General features: G+C 41.1%; 1 protein-coding gene across 1 annotated transcript in view; it reads left to right on the top strand.

The window, feature by feature from the left end:
- The first annotated feature begins 1789 nt into the window (after window positions 1–1789).
- coro2aa (coronin 2Aa) overlaps window positions 1790–14604 on the top strand; it is a 42298-nt gene continuing 29483 nt past the window's right edge. The window contains exon 1 of the mRNA XM_030414984.1: window positions 1790–2082. Within this exon, the coding sequence (XP_030270844.1) occupies window positions 2068–2082 (15 nt within the window). The 5' untranslated portion in view covers window positions 1790–2067. The remainder of the gene's footprint in view (window positions 2083–14604) is intronic.

The raw sequence follows: 14604 nt of genomic DNA on the forward strand, positions 1-14604 counted from the left end.
ACAGCTTTACAGCTTTACAGACCACATTTCACCTGACACACCTGCTTCAGAGCCCCGAGGCAACACTGATCTGTGGGCCTCTTCTTCCTCTTCTTCCTCTTCTTCTTCTTCTTCTTCTCTGTTTGTGCTGCACTGTTTGTTCCCCTCATGCACTCGTCACAAACAGCTCACACACTCTGCACCGCGAGGCCTCACGTGAGTTTTTAAGGGAGTTTTTAAGGGACGTCAACTCAAATAATGAAGGTTTTAAAAAGTAGATTCTCAGTGGCAAAGGCCGACTTTCTTTAAAAATGTGAAAATCTTTCTTGTTCGGTTGAAAACGACACATATGCGCATATCGATGGGAAAACTATAATCTTTGTTTTATGATATTAAAATGTGTTTTAAAAGTCACAACACGTGCAGCTCATGGTGTGAATGTGTGTGACACTCATAAGGTGCAGGTAGCACAGGTGATCCTTTTCGTCTTCTCGCACACAGATTTCGTTAACTGTGCATTGTGTTGTGTTGTGTTGTTTTGTATGATTTCAGGATTAGATTTTTTATTAGATTAGAGTTTTAACAATCTGAATAAACAAACACAAAAATTCCCTGAATAACAATTTTGTATTTGTTTTGGTTCTATTCTTTTTATTCCTTTAATCTCGAAACCATTTAAACATATTACGTTTTCTACACATGCAAAGCAGATCACAAGGATTAAAGACAATAAATGTATGAATATTACATGACCATTCTGCCGTATCTATTGGTTCATGTTTGTGCCTGAAGGGTATCTGAAAAGATTTGAAACAAAATGCAAATACAAACCATAGATTTAACAAAAATGGAGATTGTCAAAATGATCTGTCATGAAGAGAGAGAGAGACTCACACAGAGTGCTTGAACAAAGAGTCGATCTCTTGGTTTTGTTGATTTAAAGTGCGGCCTGCGGACCAAAGCTGGTCTGCTGGGACAATTGTCTCGGCCCACCAGATGTTTCAGCAATGTAAGATAATGATCATGATCTCAATCATTGTTTGAGCTGCTTTAATATGTATTCAGTAAACTGCTCTTCGAATATGTTTTTTATGATCTGAGCACCGTGAGCAGAGTGACACTTTGTGCAGGAAGTGAATTATTTAAAGGGGCTCCGTGTGATAATGTACAGTCATTTACATATTACAGTATTAATTGCTTCTGTATTGGCCAAATGTGAGCCGGTTGTAACGTGAGGTGAAAAATGTAAAAATGCAAACTAAGGACCGTCTTCCATCAGAACACAGAAGACCCACCAGAGCCCCATTAAGAGAAACTGGGAACCTTGAACTACGGAGGCCCGAAGAGACAAAAAAGGCACTTTGGAAAATTATTCTGGCGTTCTTCACCTGATCTGAAGTTTTCAACGTCAACTTTTTGTCTCACTGGCCCCTCCGGGCTTCCGTACAGCATAATTTTCCATCAGTAAAGTGAACAGGTGATTGCTTTGAGGACAAAGAGTTTGAATAAAAGCAAAATGTGAGCTAACAGCACAAAGTAGGACTGCCACTGTACATATGCCTGGACTGTGCAAAGGATTATGGGAAAATGTGTGCAAAAAAAAAAATTATAAAGAGTTTGTACAAAAATAATAATAAAAATAATAATAATTTGATTCATGATGATCTCTCATTTCATGTTGGGAAATGAGTTATTAAAGAGTGTTTTTTCTTTTTAAATCACCGTCATCAGTACAGTTTGTGGTGGAGATCAGCCTGCCTCGCCCCTCCCTCCCTCCTCCTCCCTCGTCGCATCCTGTCCTCCTCTCCTCCTCCTCCTCCTCACGCTGGCTGTGTTGTGTTTCAGGAGGGGGGACGTGTTCAGTCCGTGAGCTCTTCTGTTTTTTGTTTTTTTTATTCTCCGGCACTGTCAAGGTCGAGCCGGGCATCATGACTTTTAAATGACCACCATGCAACAACCACCGCTGTTATAACACGACTCGTCTCCGCCCGGCAGCTCCACCAGCAGCTCCACCAGCAGCAGCAGCTCCACTCCACTGAGTCCTCCTCAGGGAAAACTGCCACCACCTGCCGACGCGTCTCGCCCCATATGACCGTCACAAAGGTGAGTTCACTTCAGAGGAAAGTCGTGCAGCCTGGCTGCTGGTGCTGCTCGCTTTGAGTCTGTGCGGCTGCAGGATGATCGGATCGAGCCTCTGAGAGTCGGAGAGCTTTATGACAGGCGCTGCACCACCAGCTCCACCAGCAGCTCCACCAGCTGCATGGCGTGGCTCCGGGCTGCAGCTCTGCCATGCGGCCAGCAAAACACAACTCCACTCCAGGCTGCAAGTTTGTGTGTGTGTGTGTGTGTGTGTGTGTTAGCTGATCGATGTGTAGCAGCATGTTGGTTAAAATGCATGTGTTTTTAATCCATGACATACACACCAATGAGCTCCTTTGTAATAATGATGATGATGATAATAATAGAGATAATAATAATAATAATAATAATAATAATAATAATAATAATAATGATGATAAACTTTATTTATACAGCACCTTTTAAAAACAGAGTTTACAAAAGCAGAAGCTGAGTCTGAGGTGAAGTTAGGACAAGAAGGCAGAACAGAAAATGTAGAAAAGACAAAAGACTGCGTGAATAAAAAACAGGAGTGGAAGCCATAAAAACAGGCAAAGAAAAGAAAAAGAAAGATACAGGCAAAGTAGAGAGGAGTAAAAGGAATAAAAACCAGTAATGGATGATAAGAAGAGGTGTGCTTGTGGTTTTAATGGTGACAAATGCTGATCATTGTTACAGAGAGACATTCAGATGAACTCAGATAAACAAGCTAAAGGTAAATTTGGTCCACAAAGCATTGTTTGGAGCAAGAAAGGTGGCGCAGTCCGCCACATGTAAACAAAGTGAAACAAGTATGAAATCTAAATAAACAATCAGTATAAGTAGATTTTTCTCTTCTGAGAATGTCGTCCCCAAAAGTATATAGTGCAACTTCAAAGAAAAGATAAAAATAAGATGAAAACCAAGGCTGATGAAAAATATATTTTAGTCATAGTTATGAGATTAAAAGTCATAATTTATCCCCAGTTTGACTTTTTTTCTCACAATTTCCAGTTTCTGTGTCATAATCATGTTTTTTTGTCTTGAATGAGTGGAAATTGGCTTCCAAAGTTTACTGTCAGAGGAGTAAAGAGACACTTTTAAGAAGGCGGAGCCAGAGAGTTATCAATTTAACAGCTGTCAACTAAACGATTAATTGCTGCAGCTGTACAGCTGTTCCTACTGATGCTCATTAAAATCATGTTTCTTAATAATCCTTTTCTCATTGACGCGACTTAAATTAAACAATCAATGGTTTTTGCTCGAAATAAAAATCAGACAAATGGTGAAAAATGCTCAGTGGTTGTATTGTACAGTAATATAAGATTCTTTTTAGAGTAGGATTTCCTTTTTATAGAAAGAGATTAGAATAGAATAGATTGACACAAATTTAAAATATTATTCTGGTTTCAGATATCAAATCAAGAGGATATTCTTTATTTTTAATATCGTTGGGTGTTGACAAATCAGGCTAACGGTGCAACTAATGATTATCTTGTTTGTCATTGATTATATTAGATGACTTTCTCAATTGATCCATGAATCGATTTAGCTATAAGAATTTCAAAAAATAGTGAATATGTGTGTCATAATTTGTGTTTTATCCCTCTAACATAAAAACAAACCTTTAGAAATATTTAGTTTGCTATATATATGTTAAAGAAAAGCATCACATGATCATGTTCAAGAGGCTGGAACAAGTAAATGTTTGCTTGTTTTTGCCAGCAAAAAATGATACATCACAACAGCTGATAATTATCTGTTGATCAACCAATAGATTAATGGACAAGTTATTTCAGTTTTATATAAAACAATTCTTTATTAAGTCACTGAAGCTTCCTTCTACATCTAAATCGACACCACTGATATAAAAGTCTATAGAAAGAAAAGAAATCCCAAACTAAGATAAAATCAGAATCAAAATGAACGTTTAATGAAAGTGACTGATGGTGGTTCACACGTCCCGTCAGCAACAGTACATCTTCAAACCCTGCGTTGTACCCGTTCATTCACCGTCATCTTCATGTCTGCAAACAACATCATCGGTTATAAGTGAAATCTTTTATTTTAGCACCGCGGGTGGTTGCGTTGTGTCCGTCCACCAGCTCAGCTGATGGTTTAAACCCTTTGTCTTTAGGCACTCTAGTCTGGATGGACGTAAACAAACTTAGAACAAAAGAAAAGCAGTTTGAGGGCTCAGTGTTTAATGACCCGAGTCTAATGGCCACCACATGTTGAACAGTGGGAGAAAGACATTCAGGACGCGGTGCCAACTGGGCAAATTATGGCGTGTGACATCACTTCAGGGTAGTTCAGGACAGGCAGCTCGTTTAGACTCGGTCACTGTTTAATTCAGCATCAACAGTACACATCTTCACTGACTTCTTGATTATTGTTATTATATTAACCTGTCGCAGTGTTTTTCTTTATTGTAAATTCCAGAAATCTAATGTTCTGACAGAGATGATATATACAGTATGTTTAATATGGTAGTATTAATGAAGGTAGATGAGCTGATATCGCCGTCACTTTGTGTCTGTAATCGGCTGAGGATGGTGCAGAACGTTGAGTAGTTCTGTGTGATATTAGTGAGAGAGCTCAACATTTTGGGAAATTCGCGTATCTGCTTTTAGATTGATAGCTCACTCATGTTTCTGTGTCTGTTCCAGTATTTAAATTTTTGTCGGTGTAAGTCTTCTAGAGTTCGTAGTTTCCTGGAAAATCATTTTTTAAAATGTTGTTATCTTATCCTGCACTCGGGGGCGTACACTTGTCTTTTGCATCCAATGATTTTTACGACGCCGCCATGGACGTATAAAAAGGACAAGCATTTTATCTGGAGCAGGCATTCACAGATTACTGTACAGAAACTTGTCATATCAGCATGTTGGCTCACCAGCTTTTCATTCACAAACTCGGCATTTCAGGCTGCGGGAGGCCCCAACGTGTCAAGTTCAAGTGTGACAACTCGAGTTGTGACTTTTGGAGCGTGGAGCGGTGTAGAGGTGTCGGCGCCAGCACTAGATCTGTCTAAGTAGGCCGGTTGCCTACCGAGTTGCAAACTCCAGCCAAAGTGAGCATTAGACTAATGAGTCTGCTACACATCTCAGCTCGAAATCTCCCGGCCTCGCTAACTGTGTCGTCGAACAACACGTCTTCATGGTGTCTTTTAATGTTCTGAAGGAGGCGTTTGTGGTATTTGAAGACTCTGTGTTCTCTGCTCTTTATTTCTACAGTTGTCACTAGTGAAATCTGTTGTGCACTTTCATGTCGGGCCGTAAAACGCCAACCAGTATCTCAGGCATGTTATCACACATACTTGAGATTCTCCAGCTTCGTGCAGTTTGGAGCGCACTTCTTCAGAAGCAAATGATTTTTTTTTTGGCTCATCTCCTTCACGAGAAGCAACTGATAAGTTATTTTCTGTTGTATCGTGTGCTGAATCTCGCTGTCACGCACGTCAGAAGGGCAACCAGAGCTGCAGGTTCCAGGTGTCAAAGTCCGACCTGCTGTAATAACTGTGTTGAATTGAAGGCGTGCTTTTGTGCAAACACGCCCTTGAACCGGAGCGCCTTATTGCTATTCAAGGCAGTATGCCACTGTCATGCTGCTATGAGCTTAAAGTGATTAAATAAATATCGGGAGGTATAACCTGTATTCAAGACAAACAGTGTGTCCTGATTAACTCAGAAGCCTGCTGACATGTGATTTAAGATTGCACTCTGCACTGAGAGCGTGGCGTTTTTAATCTCACGGAGAGAATATGAGAAAACACGTCGGAGCTGTTGCGGTACGGGGTGGTTGATCGACAGAAATCTGCAACAATTTTGAGAATCGATTAATTGTTTGGAAACAGCTTACCACTCCTCGCTTCTCCAAGTGGTATAACTGTTAGCACTGCTGTCACAAAGACAGCTGGATCGCTTTCCATTATCCTCACAGCAGCAGCTACCAACAACACAAGAGAAAGAAAGTGCTCATTAATTCATTTAGTCTCTAATGGAGATGTGACAGTAAGTGTAAGTGGTGCCAGGCTGCCAGTCTGGCTGGTTTCTTCGTTTTCTGGGAGATTTCGTACCTGGTGGCAATGAAAACCTGCATGATGAAGCCTGAATTTATTCTACAGCCATTACATCGTGTGATCAGTAGGACAATAAGACAGATCTTGTCTATTGTCAGTTTTATGCCATTTTATCAACAAAATCAAACAAAAATACTACAAACTCATCGGGTCCAGGTTCTCTGATGGAAATATTGGTTGTTTCTTCTTATCTTCTATGATCGTGATTATTTTGGGGTGTAATTAATTGCTGATCTGGAGCTTTCAACCACATCGCTTTAGCTAAATTGAAAGATGATTTTTGGGGGGTTCGGAAATGAAAAGATGCTAAAATGGAAATTGAAGCTACATGACTGGGACTCTATCTGCTGGTGAGGATCACGTGAAGTGATAGAAAGGTCCAGAAGATCTACTAAAAGGACCTCGAGGCAAGATTGTCTTGTTAAAGATGCTGTGTGTAAGAATTGGCCACCTGTCAAATTCATACTCAAAACACGAAGGGCAGCATATCACCAGACTAACCCCTAACTGCTTAGCTTGTTAGCTCGTTTAGCGGTGCATCTAGTGGTCCAGACTGGGAGAGAGACTCTTGGTCTTTTATACCTCTGGCACCAGAGCTTTGGACTGTGATGAGCCGGTGCTAGACATTTAGCATGCAAACTTCAGTCAATATCAAGACAATTCATAGACGTCTAAACTGTTAATATTCTTAGATATTTCATCTTTAAGGTCAAGAATTAACTCTGTATCTGTCAATTGGACAAAACAAGACATTTAAAAGAAATCACCTCAAGCTCTGAAGAACTGTGAATGTCATTTTTCACTCTTTTCTTGCCTTTTATAAACAAATAATTATTGGAAATAGACATGAAACAGATGATTTATTTATATTTGTATGAGCAGAATCATCTTTAGTTGCAGCCGTGTCTGTTCCTGATGTATTTTCACTGATGCAAATGAGTCAACTGCGTTAGCTGATAAGAAAAAAGCCCAACCGTGCTGATGTCCGGATAGTGAACACTCAGCTCTCCTTCCGCAGCGGTGTCTGGCCTGCAGAATGTGTCAGGTCTGTGGCGCTGTGATGGATCATTAGGTGCTGCTCCGCACGGAGGTGACGAAAGAAACCAATTAAAGGTGGTAAGTCATTATGCAACCGGGTCAGACTGTTGAGTTGTTGTTAGGTGTGTCCAGAATACTAAATATAACACAAGATGGCTTTGCGTTTTGTAGCTTTATGACCAACATGGAGGTCTGTGACTAACTTTCACTTCAATATCATGAGTTGAACTTTTGAGATTTGTCTATAAAAGAATACAAAGAATGAAAAATGACTGAACACGAGCTTCTGGAGCATTGTTGTGTCGTGCAGTGCTCAGTTTTATGACCAAAGACCTGCAAAGCCAATGACATTCCCATCAGCCTCAGTTGTTCTTTGTGTTTAGAGCTAATTAGGAGATGTTAGCATGCTAACACGCTAAATGAAGATTGGATTCCGTAAAAAAACATACATGAAAATAGAATGTATGGCTTATATTTAATTGAATACGGGACAAGGACAAGATATTTAATGTTTCGACTGATATATTTTTGTTAATATGAATTTTAGGAACCACAGCATCAGGCTGTTTTTGGAATCGAGGCTGTATTTTGTAAACGTTAGCGTTGTCATTGTGAGCATGTTAGCATGCTGACATTAGCATTTAGCTCAAAGTACCACTGGAAAACTGAAAAACAAAACAACTGAAGAGCTCAAGTAAGCACATTCATTCATCTTAATCGGTCCAAAATAATACACGAACAACAATATAGGATTAAGAAACGCAGCAGCTGGAACAACAAAACTGATTAATGAACAAAATAAACGTGTGTAGTCGTGTCCCTGAATTGTGTGTATTCCTCTTTGACCTTACGCTGGATTATGTCACTGATTTAGGGACAGTCAGAAACAGCCTGAAGGTGAATGAGATCGTCTCACGTGTCCTCTGTTGCTCCGCTATCAGAGTCAAAGAGGACTTTGTGATATGATGAGGTGGTGGAGAACCTGATGTTACCATAAATGATGCCTCATGCATGACTGTACCTCCAGAACAAAGCCTGCAGGGGCCTTAAGACTCTGACTCCGCCAACACCACCACTCCCTCCTATGGTTCACTAAACATTAAACCCATTGAAGGCCTGCCTCCCTCCTCAGCAGGGTCGAGCTGACTTCATGGTGTTTGTGGCCCCGTTTAAGCCCCCAAACTGTCAATGAACCGTTTGGTATTCATACACTGCCTCTGTCTTTGTCTCTCTCTGTAAAAATGCAGTCGAGTGATTACGTTCGGTCACCAACAAGTTTCCGCAAAACCCCTTGAAAATTCTTTGTGTTCCTACTCTCGTTTGTTTGGGTTGATTTTTCTGTTTCACTTTTGTCACATGCCGTGTTTACATTTACGCACAAATATCACTTGGTTAGGGTTCGGAGGGCATCATGGTTTGGCGTAAAATACCTGCTTTGGTTGTCATGGTCACGGATGGAGATGGTCCGACTCCCTGTGAAAAAGTAGCAGGTTTGGTCAAACCTCTGGATCGGTTTTAACATCACACAAATGGATGGAAATGTCCTTAAAAATATCCAGTGGTGCTGGATGGTGCTGAAAATATCCTGCTGACATTCCATCCTGTCAGACTGGGCTGTTGGTTAACTTTTGACTGAGCGAGAGAAATGACACGCTACGTGGCAGTTTAAAGCTAAAAAATATAGAAAAATTCTATAAAAACTGAGAAAAATAGCCAATCCCCACGTTTGACAAGCTTTGAAAAGGGGACTCAAATGATTAAGCAATCATGGAAATAGTTGCCGATTAATTTCCTGTTCCTGTTCCTTTTTTGCGATGAGATGCAACTTCTGATCCGCAGTCTGCTGCGACGTGCGAGCGGTGACTGACGTGATAATTACGACAACCTCCGTCAAGTGGGCAGATGTTTAAACCCGAAGTGGATTCATTATCCGACACTTTGTTGTAATTAAACATAATATTTAAACTACACTGAGATGTTTAGTGATGGACTATTAGATGTTTGTGAGTCACTCATCACAGGGTGCTCTCGAGGCAGCGACCGAACCCCTTTTTCAAACAAGTCTGCCGTATTCAAGCGCACCGGCTTTAGGAACCAATCTGCTGGTGGATGTAAAAGATGATTGCTGTACTCGTCCTGACAATGGTTTGGAAATCCTAAAATGCTCTTATGTAACCGAAGAGTCTGCACGTGACTGCGCAAACCCCTCACACTGTTGTTGTCACACACACAGGCCGCCTGAAGAAGACCACCAGCCGCCCCCCAACAAACCAGCTCCTGCTGTTCCTTTCACACCGCAGGGCAGGGTTCATTTACACAACCGGGCTTAATGACTTTTTAAACAAAAGCTTTGAAAGGACCTGTTTGTGTTTCCATTCCTCCCTTCACTGTTACATCACTGTCACTCAGATCAGCCGCGGCAGGTTTTCTTGCACGTTCCTGACATGACAGCTGTCCGACTGTTTGAGGATTATCTGGTGCGGCACCCACGTGGGGCAAACAGGGAGGGGATTACTTAACCAAATACAGAGAGAGAGAGAGAGAGTCTTTGGATTTGTCCAGTGTTGAGCTCGCGGTGCTCTTGTGAAGGTTTATCAGGCTGTAGTAAGGTGACACTATGAAGGCCACAGGAAAGAGGAAACTTCAGCGCTGTATTGGGACACTGAGCAAACCAAACTGTCTATAATCTGGCAGCGTTGGTCGACTCCTAATGAGCTGCAGCACCACCTTCTGCCTCGAGTCCTTCTGTTTGATTTTGATTCTCAAAAATAAAAATCTTTTTTTTCCTACATATTCCAAAAAATGAAATCTTGTAGTTGTTCTGTTTTTTTTTTTTACTTGTATGAAAATATTAACTCATACAGAGTACCAGCAACATTGACATATGTCATTTCTAGTAAGGCTTCAAAATTTTGGTTAATATTGTAAAGATAAAGTAAATTAAAATATAATTTCCTGCTACCATGTGATGCACGATGGATAGCGGCTAAATGGCTAAAATTGTACACCTGATAATATGAAGCCAAGTCTAACACTCTGATACAGTAGGTGGCTCTAAAATTGATTTTAAAATTTTGTCAGTAAACACAGAGAAGAAGAGATTATCGGTTAATTTAACAGCATTGGCCGTGAGAAGCAGGTGATTATCGGTAATCAGTATCCATATCCTGCAACCCCTCTGCTACTGTCTATGGTTGGATCAGGATGCAGAGTCCCAGCATGGAAAACGGGTTAAAAGTGTAACAGCGGATTAAATATTTAGATTTTTATCCAGATGGAGTCTTGGAAGAGTCTGGAAACACCTTCTTAACAGCGGGGAATGTTACTTAAAACCAGGGATTTATTCTTTATGTCATTATCGAGACATAACATAGCGGTGTTTACAAGTGTGCACATATAGGCGATGGAATAAACAGTCTTGTCCTCTGCTGATCCCTGAAGCCAATCCTCCCTGGCATCCTCTCAACAGTTCATATGTACAGACTTGCAGCTGAAGCTTAACCACAGAGTGCATGGAATTAATTAACGTAAACATATTTATATTAAATATCTTTATCATGAAAATCTTAATATATGATCGTGAAGTTGATTTATGACCTCTTTTCAAAGGTTACATGTTTTTTTGAGCTATAAACACTAAAGGACACGTGATTTTCAATAAGTGTTATCAGCCTTAATATGCTAAACTTTCCATAATTTCACAAGAAAATACTGAAAATATGGTTTGATTATCTTTTCCCTGGCCCCCAAACTTCATCAGATCTATCAACTATCATCAGATCTGTCTTGTGACCCACAGGTCAGCAACCACTGTCTTAGTCTTTTTATTTCATCAATGTTCAGATTGATTTTGTCACTCCTCTGGTGAGCTACATCTGCAGCTACAGGATGTATTTATTTAGTGGCTCTATCTCGACGTGTGCTCCTGTTGTTTCTGGAATCAGGGGGTCTGAATCTGAGGCAGATGGGTCAGCAGAGTCCGTTAATTATTCATGAAGACATATAGATGGTGTGTGTTTGTCAGTGTGTGTATGTTCACCATATTGATTCCAGAGCGCTAAAGTAGCCCTAATGGTTGTACATCATGAAAAATGCTGTCGGAGCAAATGAACACTCGCTGCCTGACAAGGCAAGTGGCAGTGTGTACATTTTGTTTATCGGACCGAACAAGGGCGGCCTCTCGAAAGCTTTTCTGCAAATGGATGTACGGTGTGATATAGTCTATAATGTAGGTTAAATGCTCTAACCTATAGAAGCCTATATGTAGGAGATCGTTAAAGTGGGTGCAGGGTCAAATACCTCATCTCATACTGTTAAACAGGAACGGAGAGTTCATTCAGAAATATTTCAGCAACTGTTGGATGGATTTTTAGGATATTTGTGCAGACATCATGGTCCCCAGAGGGTGAACCTTTATTCTTTTGGACGTCCCCAGCATGTTTACATTTGTTATTTTTAGTGAGGTCGCTCCATAGCTGCCTGATCCCCTCATGATAAGTTGTAGTAACTCTAACATCAGGTCAGAATTTTTCGTAATATGTCAGTTATTTTAGTTTATGACCAAATACCTCCATCTGACGACATTCTCATTAGCTTTACCTCGTATTTACCTCGTATACATTAGCATGATAACACGCTATATCAAGATGGTGAACACGGTAAACATCAAACCTGTTACACATCAGCTTGGTGTCTTTGTTTTAGCGTGTTAGCATACAGACGTTAGCATTTAGTTGCAGCCTGACCGTGCGGCTAGCGTGGCTAATATCAGAATTTCTTACACGTTGAATAAAAAGTTTTAAGTTCATGTGCTAGTTTGCTAGTTTCCCAGCCTATGTTGTGATGGTATTGTCATTGACAAAACACTTGGGCATCAGCATGCCAGCGAGTTGCACATTGTGTGTGTGTGTGTGTGTGTGTGTGTGTGTGTGTGTGTGTGTGTGTGTGTGTGTGTCGAGTATCACAGCCCAGTAATGCAGTTAGCAAATGGGGTTGATCTCGTTAGCGGTGGCCTCCCTCAGCCTCGTAGCAGGGCGTGCACTGCCGCAGTACGCTGTCTGTGTGTTGTTTACTTGAGAGAAGCTGGGCCTATATAAAGGCAGGCTAATCCCGTGAGTCATAGAAAGTGAAACTCACCTTGACGACGGTCACTATGGTTAGGATGGATGAATGACCTTCGCTGGTGAGGCTCACTGACACTGTATTAATCTAGGTGATAAAGAACCCTGTGACCTGTTTGGTCGTCTGCTCTGAAGAACAAGCTCGCTGCCTCTGCTGAATAATTGATCATCCTTCAACCCATTTGTTATTTAATATTCATTACATATAAGCGCGAATTCAGTAATAAATTGCGTCTCTTTACCATATAAATTCCCAGGGCGGTGCCTCTTGAGCTAAATTTAGAACATCAAACCCCGTCTTGTGGCTCTTGTGCTGTAAGTGTTGCACATATTTTCCCCTCTCCCTTTCTTCTCTTTGATGCTGAGTATTTTCTAATGGTGTCAGGAGCTCGTGCGGCAGAGAGCGTCTGCAGAGCCGCTTCGCTTTAGTTGTAATTAATATGAGATAACAGAAACCCCTCTGGAGGCTCCGACCTGAGTCACACTCTGCGCTACGATGTGACATGATCCATAATTATAATTACCTTCTTTATGAGTGGGGAAGCTTTTCTTTTTCAGTCGCGAGAGTCTTCGTTTACATTTGAGACATTTCGGCACTTGGCAGTACTTTATACACTTCCTTTGTGTGTTACAGATATCCTAAAATCACTTCTTATTGGATGATTTCTGCTCGGTGAAGTGAGGAGACATGGAAACATTTCATCTGCCCCAATTACACAGAAAAGATGGATAAAGACATGAGCGTATAGGACCCATTCAGCCGCAAACGTATTGTGTATGTGGATATATATTTGTTGCCTCACCAACAAAAACTGATTTTAAAGTGCTTCCCCTTTTGTTGATTTGCTTGTTGATTTGTAGCCTACAGCTGAAGTCACCTCGTAGTAAGAGCAATATGTTATCTGAAGTCTGAGGCTGGAGGGTGGTGCATTAAATACAATTGAAAACAAATTCATGAAAACATGGATTTAAGTGTTTTCTGCTTTGACATATCTTGCAAGCTTTTTAAGCTAATTTATATGTTGATTGTTTTTTGTATAATTGATCCAATTCTGCAAAATTACTAGTAACTTTAAGGGATAGTTCGGGTGTTTTGATGTGGGGTCGTATGAGGTTTGTATCCAGAGTCAGTGTATTACATGCAATAGATGACCGTCAGCTTTTTGGCGCTTCCAGCCAGCCTTTTCCTTTGGCACTACATTCCCTCGATGGCACGACTTCAGTATTCCTACGCACATGCACAGCTGTGCCTGCCCCGCACTGTATTACGCAGCTGTCTTGCCTCTCTCTCTCTCTCTCTCTCTCACTCTCTTACTTTCTGATGTGATCATGATGTGTTGCGTGTAATACAACCTCCGTCCAGCATGTCTCAAGGCTGGGACCCTCTTACCGTCTGCCAATAAAGGAACTGATTTGGTTTCCAGCTCGTCAAACCCGGCTGATGTTTCGCAGTGGTGCTCCTGGACGCCAGCCGCTCGTTTGTAGTTCTGCACGATTACATTCTCTGTGTTACTAGTCACCATCGTTGTATGTGTGAAAACAGAGAGAAAGGTGCACTTGATTAAATATATAACAGATTTGAACCTGATGTGATTCTTGATCTTTAAAATGAGTAAATTGTATTTCTTTGATGTGAGTTCAGGGATTATTGGCTGCGCAGGCTGTCTCTCACTGCCAGCGATGATGTAAGCAGGTGAGTGAGGCCGTGACATCATGAATTGGAATGGGTTCAAACGGCTCTGTTAATGCAGATATTGGACTGAATCAGACGTGAAGGAATGAGGAGCACTGCACAGGCATGCTAACGTGAGTCAACGTATAAGCATACAGGTGAGATCAGGATGTACTTTAGTCGTCCATATTTTGAATTGTGGCCCTTTTATATTTGGAACCGCAGACATCAGCAACATAGTTTTGAGATGACGATTGATCGTCTTATCGAATAGTTTGTCCCTCGCATCACTGCCCGTCTCCTGATCGCAATCACCTTTTCTGTTTGATCAGCTCAAATCGACCCGAACATCTGCGCGCTGTTTCCTGTTACTGAACGGGGCATGTTTGCGCTCCAACGCGGTAAAAACAACATCTGGAAAGAAACTTTATTTTAAAAAAAAGAACAGCTTCTCAGGTTTAGACTGGCAGAGATTCCCCTCAGTGATTTTATCAGTACATTCAGTCACACCTCAACCTGTTGAGACACATGAGCAGATTATATCTGACTGGACTTGATTGTTCATGTCGTATCCTCGTCTTGTGTTACTGTTGTTCTCACAGCAGTACTAGTTTTAG

The sequence above is a fragment of the Sparus aurata genome, chromosome 1, assembly GCF_900880675.1.
Source record: "Sparus aurata chromosome 1, fSpaAur1.1, whole genome shotgun sequence".
In the NCBI taxonomy this organism is placed as follows: domain Eukaryota; kingdom Metazoa; phylum Chordata; class Actinopteri; order Spariformes; family Sparidae; genus Sparus; species Sparus aurata.